This window comes from Ailuropoda melanoleuca, chromosome 9, assembly GCF_002007445.2.
Source record: "Ailuropoda melanoleuca isolate Jingjing chromosome 9, ASM200744v2, whole genome shotgun sequence".
In the NCBI taxonomy this organism is placed as follows: domain Eukaryota; kingdom Metazoa; phylum Chordata; class Mammalia; order Carnivora; family Ursidae; genus Ailuropoda; species Ailuropoda melanoleuca.
The window spans coordinates 3,814,678-3,827,774 of NC_048226.1; the positions used below are offsets into that span (position 1 = coordinate 3,814,678).

Sequence of the window (13,097 nt, forward strand, 5' to 3'; positions counted from 1 at the left end):
GATTCTGGACCACACTTTGAGTAGTAAGGGTTAACATATGTCAGTATGAGAACAAAAAGGAACTTTTCAGTGCCTTGTTGGTCTGAGAACCCAATATTATGCCACATTTTTCATTGTTGGGGTCATGTGAATTAGCTCACAAATTGTCTTGTGAACGGCTTATTCCTGCCAAGTGAGTCACGTGAACTGAACATGTTGATGTACTTGAAAGGACCTTCGCCAGCTTCACGCTAACACAAAAGGCCAGTATGCTGTACTAGCATGAGTTATGCAGGGGCAAAACAGTTTTTATGAAGTGTACAATCATAGTGATATTTTTTCAGAGATAATGCCAGAGTCAAACTAAATTTTGAGAAAATATGTTTTACTGTAAGTAGCAACAATAGATTCCATAGGAAACTTGATATTGCCTGTGTAACCTCAGGAGTAACTGAAATACTGCTTTTCTGACAGAAACAATCTTTACAAAGAATTGAAACATACATTTTTGTGTAAACACTAAAAATATAGTTGAGTTGGCTCATTGAAATACTTACTGATATTAGAATTTCACTTGATAAAAATATACTACTTTTCATATTTTAAAAATGCATGAACTATGATCCTAGACTGGATCCTGTTCCAGAAGGAAAAGTGTCATAAAAAACACTGGTTCAGGGGTGCCTGGGTGGAGCAGTTGGTTAAGAGACCGACTCCTGGTTTCGGCTCAGGTCATGATCTCAGGGTCATGAGATTGAGCCTTGGGCCAGTTCCGCGCAAAGTGCAAAATCTGCTTAAGTTTCTTTCACCCTCTCTCTCTGTCCACCTGGTCTGTTCCCGTGCAAGTGCACGCTCACTTGCTCTAAAAAAAAAAAAAAAAAAAAATTGGGTCGGTTGGCAAAACTGAAATACAGTAGATTAGATTAAAATATTATATGGTTATTTACCAAAGTTAATCACTATGGGTTATATAAGAGAATATTCTTATTCTTAGGAAATACATACTGAAGTATTTAAGGGTAAGGGCAACGATGTGTGTTATCTGTTCCTGAATAGTTCACCTCAGATACACAGGCAGACACTATACATTGCCTATTTTCTTATACATTATTATCCCATTTATATATATATATATATCCCATATCTATCTATCATCTATCTGTATAAAATGTATCTGTGCCTGTGCGTGTTTATAGAGAGAGTGCAAATGATAAAACGGGTGACATGTTAGATAAGTAATATCTGGGTAAAGGGTGTATGGGTGCTCTTTTTTGAAATTCTTTCTTTTTTTTTTTAAAGTATTTCTAAATTTAAAAAATTTAAAGAAGATTACAAGGAATAGAGTTAATTTTATTCTCCTAAGTCAGGTTTTATATTTTTTGTGGAAAAATTTGACTAAGCAAATAATACAAGGCCAATATATAATCTAAGAAGAGCATTTTCAAACATGTTTGAGTATACAGTAGTTTTAAGAAATAGTCTACTGACTTAAAATACATATTTTATATATGTAAATATCATGTATTACATAATCTTTTTTTTTAATAAAGATTTTATTTAGAGAGAGAGAGCGAATGAGAGAGCAGGAGGGGGTGGCAGAAGGAGATGGAGAGAGAGAATCTCAGGTAGACTCCCCACCAAGTGTGGAGCCTGATGTGGGGGCTCAGTCTCATGACCCTGAGGTTGTGACCTGAGCTAAAATCAAGAGTCAAACACTTAACTGACTGAGCCACCTGGGTGCCCCTCTGTATGTCTATTTTAAATTTAATCCAGTGTGTTTATTGCTCTCTTCTCCCCCATAAAACACAAGGTAACTGTTTAGGGATGTTTATTATTTGTTCAGTAGCATCTGAGTTATTGAATCCCTTGAAAATGAATTTCATTTTACAAATAAATGAAGAGTTATCACCCATGCCAAATAATTAATTGGCAGTATTCTCAGGTTTCTGCATGACCCAGCATGAATACTTCTGTGTGTTTGTATTTGTCCATACTGTTAAATGTAAATAGACCTGACCCAAGGCCAGGGTGAAAGCTTGGTCATTGGCATACCTATCATCACCTTTTTTCAGCGTTATGGTTTTTTTTTTTTTTTTTAAGATTTATTTATATGAGAGAGAGAGAGAGAGAGAGAGAAAGCACCAGCAGGGTGAGGGGCAGAGAGAGAAGCAGACTCCCTGCTGAGCAGGGAGCCTGATGTGGGGCTTGATCCCAGGGCCCCGAGATCCTGACCTGAGCCGAAGGCAGACGCTTAACCAACTGAGCCACCCAGGTGCCCCAGTGTTACGGTTTTTTAAATCTCATTTGAGTTTGGCTTTTCCACCCCTTTCCTCCACGACTGGCTTTTAAACTTGCTTTTGTTTTTGTGGGTTTTTTTGTGTTTATTTTTATTTTTATTTTTATTTTATCTTATTTTTTAAAGAGAGAGTGACCCAGGAGAGGGGGCAGTGGGGGAGAGGGGGAGAGAAAGAATCTTAAGCAGGCTCCAAGCTCAGCACAGAGCCCAGTGCAGGGCTCGATCTCACGACCCTGAGATCATGACCTGAGCCGAAATCAAGAGTCAAACACTTAACTGACTGAGCCACCCAGGTGCCCCTAAACTTTTTTTTAATTATAATATGCATCCTGATTAACCACATATTATAAGCTTGACTTGTGACTTCTTAAACCCTAGATTAGCTTTATTGGAATCCTACAGTATACTTTTGCTCAACTTATGCTGTGGCTTCTTTTGCTTATCATTGTGTTTGTGGGACTCATTCAGACTATGAAGTGTAGTTGTCGATCGCTCTCTATCATATTCGGTCCTGTGACTATTTGCTTTTCTGTTGTTGGGCCTAGTTTTTGCTTAGGTACCCAGAGCTTTCATGCCCTAAAATCTTGTACTTCATTCTCTGCCCGCAGTCAAGACAGAAAATGGGGGCAAAAAAAAAAGATCTGTTTTACTGGTATGCTTGACAGTTGATATCAATTTAGTGAAATCAATGATTCAGTGAATTTAGTGATACCAGTTTAGTGAAAATATCCTAAAACGTGGATTTAAGTAATGGCTTTACAACATAACTAGTTAGATCATATTAGGCAAGTCAGTACACCTTTCTGAGCGTGTTTCTACATCTGGAAAATGGGATAATAATGTCTGCCTCATCTAACCTAGAGTGTTAAGGATCAAAATAAGTATAAGAAACCAGGCAGTGTATTATATGAGTGTATGAAAAGAAAAATAACAAGGTTGTCAGTGGTAATGTGAATTTGTTATCTAAGGAAGGCATTTGTGCTTTTAGCTTTTCATTTCTGGTTGCGCGATGGAAAGTTTTAAGAATATATGCACATCGTAATGGTATTTAAAGTACGTGTTTTTACATGATTAGCAGTTATAAGTGTTTACAGTGTTAACTTTGAATATGTATAGTCTGAAAGCTAAAATAACTATGAAAATAAAATAACCACCTTTTTGTATGTTTAGGCTCGATTGTTTGATGAGCCTCAGCTTGCTAGTCTTTGTCTAGACACGATAGACAAAAGCACGATGGATGCAATAAGCGCAGAGGGCTTTACCGACATCGATATAGGTGAGTCCACCCGCGTGCGAGACGTGCCGCCTAAGTACAGTAACGCCTGACTAGTCAGTCTTATTATAAAGTAGTGGTTTTTCCAAATTCGGTAAGTCTACCTCTTAAGAGTTTTGCTTTATTTTGGTGATGTATTCCTAAAAGTCGTAATTACTTTATCACCTTTTAAAAATATGTCAAATCAAATTCATTGAATGTACACCATGTTAGTGGCATTGTAGTAGGGTCCTGGAAGAAGTATAAAGAGTAAGATGTGATTTTTCTTAAGGATCTATTATCTAATTGGAGAATCAAAGAACACATGTGAAAATTAAGAGTTAAGACACTAAAAGAAAATTCTAGATAGTATACAGCAAAATGTGATTTTGCCTCTTCTGAACTAGATACATAGAAAATAACATGGAAAGATTACCTCAAATTGAGCAGCATTAGGAGAGTTCTGACAGGGGAGATTCTGATCTGGACTGTAAAGAATGAGTAGTATTTGGATAATGCAGAGGGGAGGGCAATCGAGGTAGGTGGAACCACAGGAAGAAGTGGATGGTGGAGGGCGGGGCACATGGCAGGTTAGAGTCTGGCTGCGCAGGACTGGCTAAGGATAGGCCAAGGAGTTTGACTTTTATCATTGTAGGAGAGCAGAGAGAGCTGACCCAGGCCCGTGACCTGAAATATTATCTTCATCGTGATGAACACAAAATGTATGTTAGGTATCTATGATTGTCTGTTATTATCTATGTTGCTGGCAGGCAGGAAAAAAATATGGGCAGGGAGAATGCCCCCATCTTGAAAGCTTTGGCCTTGAAGTGACACCCGTGTTCTCAGTCTTCATTGTCTTGAATTCAGTCTCGTGATCCCACGTAACTTCAGAGGAAGGTCAGGAAGAAGAGAAAAGCACTCACTGCCTCCTCTGTCTGCCCCGTCCTAGTCTCCTGCCGATCTCCCCATCATTCCCTGCCTTTCACATACACTAGCCAGGGTTATTTCTCTTTTAAGTCTTTGTATTTACTATTCCATTGATTGGAATCCTTTCCCCCCTGAATCTGTATGTGTCTTTCTCCTTTATATTATTCTGATACCAAGTTAAATGAGACCGGAGACAGACCACCTCAGACCTTAGTCAAAGTAGATACCACGTTCCCCTGAACAATCCCTGTGCTGTTACTCTGACTGATTTTCCTCATGATACATTTTACTATTTGAAATTCTTAAGTAGGTATTTGTCTGTGTATGTTTATGATGACTGTCTAGCTTCCCCACCTAGATCATAAACTTTTTTTTCTTTAAAGACTTTATTTCTCAATAATCTCTACACCCAACATGGGGCTTGAACTTACAACCCCGAGATCAAGAGTCATGTGCTTACCGACTGAGCCAGCCAGGCGCTCCTGATTGTAAACTCTTTGAAGGCAGGGACTGTCTTGTTTACCACTGTCTGTTTGCCACTGTATCTCCAGCACTGAAGACCGTAGAACATAGTACCTGTTCAGTTAATATTTGCTCATCAACTGCTCTTTTAGGATGTTGCCTTTCCTTTCCACCTTGGCTGTTCTCACTCCTTTCTAGAGAGCTGACATCCCACCCTCTTCCATGACAATTTAGTGTATTCTGTTATAAAAACATCCCATTGATAGTGTGCCTGTCTATTGCACAGTACCTTGGGAAGGATTAATGCTCGTTTTGCATAATTATCCTGAAGGGCAGGGGCTAGATTCCCCCCCCAGTATACATAATAGGCCATTGACTGGATGTTGGAGAGCCCCAAGCCCTGCCCACATTGCTAAGAAAACACTGCTTCATCCTAATTTTCTTCCCCTTAAGGGGTTATCAAGTACTCCATTTGTACTTCAGTCTATATTTGAAATAATACTGTTTGCATCTGGGTGACTTCCTCCTGGAAGTTGTTTTGTAAATAGCCCCCATGTCAGGTGTGCCATTGGAACCTGCAATTCTTGAAGGAGGTGCCTTGTACAGGGTACGTACTTTCTAAATATTTGTTGATTTGAATTGACTCACAGCTGCTTTTATTAAATTCTAGCCTTGCATTATGTTTACAAAACATAATCTTAGATGTTTTAATGATCTCTGTTAGGCTTTCAGCTGCCGATCGAAGACCTGTGTGTTTCCACACCACAGTCGAGTTTGCCTCGAGTGCACTTGTTAAAAATTGTGATTGAAAGAGAAGTCTAGCTGCTGAGAGAAAACTGGGCCAGGCTTCAGGAGCTCTTCATACAGTTTATGGTTTTAGATACGGGGGAAGCATTTTCTCCTCTGGGATTTGAATATATGTTCCGGAGGGATGGCTTACTGTTTTCCAAGTAGAGAGGTACCGTTTCTCTCCTACAGCTTTTTGCTAAGGGAAGTCAATAATACGTCACACTAATAGGAGAAAAGCAAATTTACATTACACTAAAGGCAGTATAATATGCATTTTTTTCCTACTGACATTTTAAGTTTCTGTGTTTGTCTTTACTGAAGTTTGTGAACATACAGAGTAGAGATATGTAGATCTAAGTTTGTCTGTTTTCCACTGAATGATCAGGTATGGTCAGTGTATATTCCTAATCCTGTAAGTATTGAGACATATTAGTTTATATTCATTTACCTGTGAAAAAGTTTTATGGAGCCTTAGTTTATATTCATCTGCTCAGCTACAAGAGAAGGAAAAACATGATTTTTAAAAAAAAAAACTATGTATAACCTTTTCATTTTTAACATATCATTGAGCCCCTCCTGTGTTTTGGGGACTGAGACATCTTTGCTGGAATGATAGCTGTGGTTTGAGATTGACCAAATACTCGGATGTAGTATGAATGTGTAGACTGTTATAGAATGCAATTTTTTAAAATCAAATTTTCTTAGATGTGTAATACTGGGTAATTTAAGCATATTTAATGTCTTCATTGATATCTGCTGTATATGGCATTCTCATTTTTATTTGAATCTTGTGATTTATTAGTGCTCATTATTACGAATATCAGTTATTGTATAGTGAAGCCCTCAGGCCTCTGAAGCGTTCTTTGTTTGTGTGCTTTTGTTTTGTTTTTAAAGATTTATTTATGTATTTTGGTGGGGGGATGGCGAGCGCAGAGGGGAGGGGCAGAGGGAGACGAGACAGTCCTCAAGCAGGCTCCTCCCCGCCCCCAGCATGGAGCCTGACTCAGGGCTCTCTATCATGACCTGAGCTAAAACTGACGGTTGGACGCTCAACCCAACCGACTGAGCCACCCTGAGCCACCCAGGTGCCCCTGTTTGTTTGTTTTTGTATAAACAGGACTCTTTGTGTAGAAGACTCTTTTTAAAGATTTTATTGATTTTTTTTATTATTTATTCGATAGAGATAGAGACAGCCAGCGAGAGAGGGAACACACGCAGGGGGAGTGGGAGAGGAAGAAGCAGGCTCACAGCAGAGGAGCCTGATGTGGGGCTCGATCCCATAACGCCGGGATCACGCCCTGAGCCGAAGGCAGACGCCCAACCGCTGTGCCACCCAGGCGCCCCTGTGTAGACGACTCTTGACTGTAGTGCTGTTCAGGCACCTGCATCTACCTCTCAGATCTCCTCTCTTCTCTGCCCCTGCTTGTGTGTCACCTATCATTTTATTCTAGTCTGTTGGCCTCTAAGGCCCCCTCTCTGGACTTCTGCTTCTGGTCTACTGTAGGGGAGCCGAGTTGATTTTTTTTAATTTTGCTTCTGATAAAAGGAGAAGGATTCCGAGTGAGGGCCTGAGTTCTGGGCATGACATTTATACTTGGACATCAGGGAGTTCAAACTTCAGATGTCCCAGATTAAATTTCAGATCTCTCCTCTCACCATCCCCTAAAACTTCCTTCGTAGGCTTTCCCGTCTCAGTTGATGCCCTGTCATCTGTCCTTTGCTTAGACTATAAACCTGGGAATCATCCTTGATGCCTCTCGGTCGCCCTCTGTATTCCCTCTGTGAGGACATCGCATCGAGTCATCCTTCAGAATGTGTCCTGAAGCTCATCGTTTTTCGCCTCTTCCTCCTGGTCCTGGCCAGCATCACCTCTGACCTGGATCAGAGCCAGAACCTGTTAACTGATCTCATTTCCACTCTACTCCTCTAGAGTCGCTTCTCAGCACGGCTGCCAGCGTGATCCTTTTACAACATCAAATGTCACAACCCCAGATCCTCCAGGGCCTTGTTCCCCTTCCCGTCCAAGTAAAAGCCAGGTGATCTACAGGGTACTGTAGGATTACACCCCATTTCCCCCTGTTTCTGGCCTCATCGCCTGCCACTTTTCCCTCTTGCTCACTGCAGTCTAGCCATGCTGGCTCCTGGGTGGTCCTCAGACTTGCCAGGCACACTTTGATGTGAGGGCCTTCCCACTGGCAATCCTGGAACAGTCCTTCCGGTTAGGCCCCTGTTTGACTGACCCCCCTCCCGCCCCCAATCAAGTCTTAGCTCAGGTGAGTCGCCTAAGCCATTCTGTTTTAAAGTGCACTTAGGGGGGCGCCTGGGTGGCACAGTGGTTGGGCATCTGCCTTCAGCTCAGGCGTGATCCTGGCGTTATGGGATCGAGCCCCACATCAGGCTCTTCTGCTATAAGCCTGCTTCTTCCTCTCCCACTCTCCCTGCTTGTGTTCCCTCTCTCGCTGGCTGTCTCTATCTCTGTCGAATAAATAAATTTAAAAAAAAATAAATTAAAAAATAAAGTGCACTTAGGATTCCCCTTACTCTGCTCTGTCTTACACTTGGCATCTAACATAACGTTTACCCCCATTAGAATATAAGCTCTATGAAGGCAGATTTTTAACTCCTTGTTCAGTGATGTATCCTCAGCATCTAGAACAGTTCCTGACACGTAAAGAGTGCCTGATAAGGGGTACTTGGGAAGTGGGTCCGTGGTTATCTGTAGACGTTATGGATTTCTGTATGTTACTAATTTGAAGCCATTTTCTCTGACTGACTTACTGTTAATCTTACTCTGAATATTTGAGTTTGCTTGGTAAATGGGGTGGATATACAAGGAGATACAATACCTAAGCTTCCATGTATGATAAGGAATAAGTTGAATGTTAACCCTATAGCAGTTTTTTAAAGAAAATGTTGCTGTTTAATTCCTTTCATTCTTTAATATTTTTAAGTGTAGAGTCTATAGTTTTAAGTATCTGACCTGTTTTTTATTGAAATTTGAAAACTTAACATAAGCCTGTTTGTTGGTATTGCTTTGTTAAAGAGCAAAATATTCCTAATTTGATTTTTGTATTTTACTTGTAGACACACTCTGTGCAGTTCTAGAAAGAGACACACTCAGTATTAGAGAAAGTCGACTTTTTGGAGCTGTTGTGCGATGGGCAGAAGCAGAATGTCAAAGACAGCAATTGCCTGTGACTTTTGGAAACAAACAGAAAGTTCTAGGAAAAGCACTGTCCTTGATCCGGTTCCCACTGATGACCATTGAGGAGTTTGCAGCAGGTAGGGCTATCACTTGACCAAAATCTGTGTAAATTAACAGGCAGTCAGCCAGCCTCCCTGTGCGAGAGGAGAACCTGGTACTTAGTGAATTCTAGTCACATGATATATGAATGGGAGTGTGTGTGTGTAATTTCATTTACTTCTCCTGAGAGCCCTTCAGGATAACATTATAGGGGATTTATTTTGATATGTGCATTAGGTTTTGTTTTGTATTGCCATATAATAAAGTGAACACACCTATAGAACCATACTATATATAGTATGGTATCATAGGTATCAGCTTATGGTATATGACCAGTATCCCAGAAGCCTTCATCATGCTCCTCCAAGTCCCTGATCTCCCTCCCAAAGGTGACTACTTTCTGGCCTCTATAAATTAGTTGTGTCTGTTTTTGAACTTTTTTTTAAAGTTTTTATTTGAATTACCTGGTGCTTATCACCACATATGCATTCCTTAATCCCCATCACCTATTTCACCCACCCCCCTACTCACCTCCCCTCTGGTGACCATCTGTTCTCTATAGTTAAGAGTCTGTTTCTTGGTTTGCTTCTCTCTTTTTTTTACCCCCATGATCATTTGTTTTGTTTCTTAAATTCCACGTATGAGTGAAGTTATATGGTACTTGTCTTTCCCTGAGTGACTTACTTCACTTAGCATCATTCTCTCTAGCTCCAGTGAGGTCACTGCAAAAGGTAAGATTTCATTCTTTTTCATGGCTAAGTAATATTCCATTGTAGATATAGACACACACACACACATACACAGACACCCACCACATTGTCTTTATCCATTTATCAATTTATGAACAGTCGGGCTGCTTCCATATCTTGGCTATTGTAGATAATGCTGTTATAAACATTGGGGTGCATCTATCCCTTTGAATTCGTGTTTCAGTATTCTTTGGATAAATACTCAGTAGTGTGATTTGCTGTATCATAGGGTAGTTCTATTTTTAACTTTTCGAGGAACCTTCATACTGTTTTCCACAATGGTTGCCCCAGTTTGCATTCCCACCAACAATTTCTCCACATACTCACAAACACCTGTTGTTTCTTGTGTTGTTGATTTTAGCCATTCTGACAGGTGTGAGGTGGGATCTCATTGTAGGTTTGATTTGCGTTTCCCTGATGCTGAGTGATGTTGAGATCTTTTCATGTGTCTGTTGGCCATCTGTATGTTGTCTTTAAAGAAATGTCTGTTCATGTCTTCTGTTTTTGAACTTAGTATAAAGGAAATGATACATACATATGTGTTCTTTGGTGTATGGCTTTCTCTCTTACTATGTAGATTCATCCCTGTGGTTGTGTGTGGCAGTAGCTCATTCTTTCTCATTGCTGTATAATCTGTCGTAGGAATGTGCCATGATTTATTATGCATTTTACTATTGTTGAACATCTGGGTTGTTTCTTTTTGGGGGCCATTAAGAACCTTCTTGTACATGTCACTGAGGGGACACATGTAGACATTTCTGTTGAGTATTACACAAGCGGAATTGTTATGTCATAGAGTGTGTGTATGTTCACCATAGTAGATCGGCGGAGAGTTGCCCAGAGTGATTGTAACCTTCGTGCTCAACTGCCAGGTGAAGAGAGTTACGAGCACATTCTAGTTGCCCCACATCCTCTCCAGAACTTGGTTCTTGTCCGTTTTTGTAGTTTAGTCATTTGGTGGGTTGAGAACATACTTTATTATGGTTTTAATTTTGTGTCTCTGACGGTTAATGATGTTGAATGTGCCAATAACCGGATATCCTTATTCAGGTCCTTGGTTTCTTTGTTGATTTTTAAGAGTTTTATATGTTCTAAATACAAGTCTTCTGTCAGATATATGTATTGCTAATGTGGATTGCCTTTTTATTAATGCTGTCTTTTTAAAAAATTTATTATTTGAAGTGTAGTAGACATATGGTGCTGTATTAGGTTCAGGTATACAAAATAGTGATTCAGCAATTCTGTACATTTACTCAGTGCTCATCACGATAAGTATAGTCACCATGTGTCAGCATGCAGTGTTACAATACTGGCTATATTCTCTCTGCTCTTCTTCTCAACACTCTGACTTACTTATTTTATAACTGGACATTTGTACCTCTTAATCTCCTCCACCTATTTTGCTCATCCCCCCAGCCACCTCCCCTCTGGCAACAACCAGTTTGTTTTCTGTATTTAAGAGCCTTTTTAGGGGGGCCTGGGTGGCTCGGTCAGTTAAGCATCTGCCTTTGGCTCAGGCCAGGATCCCAGGGTCCTGAGATCGAGCCCCAAGTTGAGTTCCCTGCTCAGTGGGGAGTCTGCTTCTCCCTCTGCCTCTCCCCGTGGCTTGTGCTGTCTGTCTTGCTCACTCTCTTTCTCTCTCAAATAAATAAATAAAATCTTTGGGGGGAAAAAAAAGCCTCTTTACTTTTATGTTTGTTTGTTCATTAGTTTTTTAGAGTCCACACATAAGTGAAATCATATGGTATTTGTCTTTGACTTATTTCACTTAGTACAATACCATCTAGGTCCATCCGTGTTGTTGCAAATGGCAAGATCTCATTCTTTTTTTTTTTTACAGCTGAGTAATATTCCATTGTAATAATACACCACATCTTCTTTATCCATTTGTCTATGGACGGACACTGGGTTGCTTCTATACCGTGGCTTTTGATAAATAGAAAATTTTAATTGTAATGAAGTTAATTTATCAACCTTTTTCTTCAATAAGGTGAAGGCTTTCTGTGTCTACTCTTAAGAAATTTGCCAGCCTCAAGATTATTAAGATATTCTCTTAAGTTCTCTTCAAGGAATTTTAATGTTTTACATTTAACATTTAGATCTATAAACCATTTGGATTTTTGGTTTTTTGTATTGTTTTCTCACACACGTATATGGTGTGACGTAGAGGTTAAGCTTCATTTTTCCCCATGTAGCAGCATATTAAAAACTATCCTTGCCCCATACATTTCAGGCCAACTTTGTTGTAAATCAGGTGATTTTGTTTGAAGTAACCTGTTTCTGGAGTATGTGTTCTGTTCCACTGTTATATTTATTTATTCCTGCACCAGTTCTGCATAGTTTTACACCAGATCTTGAAATCTGGTAGTGAAAATTCTCCAGCTTTGTTCTTCTTCAGGATTATATTGGCTATTTTTGGTCTTCTTGCATTTTTGTATGAATAAATTTTTTACTCAGCTTGTCAGTTTCCTCCCCCCAAAAATCATGGGCTTTTGATTGGAATTGCATTGAATCTGTAGATTGGTGTGGCGATAACTGACAATTTTATACTACTACTAGTCACTAATATTTGTAATATTTTTATAATCTTACTAGACTACTGTTTTGTTTTTTAAGATTATATTTATTTATTTGACAGAGACACAGTGAGAGAGGGAGCACAAGCACGGGGAATGGGAGAGGGAGAAACAGGCTTCCCGCTGAGCAGGGAGCCTGACTCGGGGCTGGATCCCAAGACCCTGGGATCATGACCTGAGCTCAAGGCAGATGCTTAACGACTAAGCCACCCAGGTGCCCCAGTCTGCTGAGAGTTTTGTCATTAACTTTATCAACTGCTTCTCTTCTTTTCAGATAGTGATACAGTAGTTTTCCCCTTTATTTTCTTTATATTTTTTCAAATATGTAATTGACTTTATTAAGCAATGCATGAATTAGGTAGCATCCCATCTAGCAAGTAGAGAGATGCTCTTTGCTATATTTTCTTAATATGGTGAACTACACTGACTTTCCAAATTAAACCTACTTTGGATTCCTTATATAAGCCAGACTTAGTTGTCATTCTTTATCCTATTGATTGGATACCAAATCCAATTTGCTAAACTTTTAAAAATATTTTTATGACTATTTCATGAGAGAAATTAGTCTATAATTTTCCTTTCTTGGAATGAAATTGGGAGATTTTAATTAGCAAGTTTATGCTGGTCACATATAGAAGTTAATGAATGTTTCTTTTTTAACTGTTTAAGAGTTGGTGTAAGATTGGTGGTGTTTTTTCCTTAAATGTTTAGTAAAATTCACCAGTGAGGTTATCTGGATCCAGAGTTTTCTTTGTGGAAGATTTTGTTTGTTTGTTGTTGTTTTAAAGATTACTTGAGAGAGCGCTACTAACACGTTCTATTA

The 13,097-nt window shown here is 39.5% G+C and overlaps 1 protein-coding gene across 2 annotated transcripts in view; it reads left to right on the forward strand.

The window, feature by feature from the left end:
* Positions 1-13,097, forward strand: part of BTBD1 (BTB domain containing 1) — a 40,466-nt gene that overhangs the window by 15,604 nt on the left and 11,765 nt on the right. For both annotated transcript variants that reach the window (XM_034667811.1, XM_034667810.1), the window contains exons 3-4: positions 3,446-3,551; positions 8,790-8,987. In XM_034667811.1, the coding sequence (XP_034523702.1) occupies positions 3,446-3,551; positions 8,790-8,987 (304 nt within the window). The remainder of the gene's footprint in view (positions 1-3,445; positions 3,552-8,789; positions 8,988-13,097) is intronic.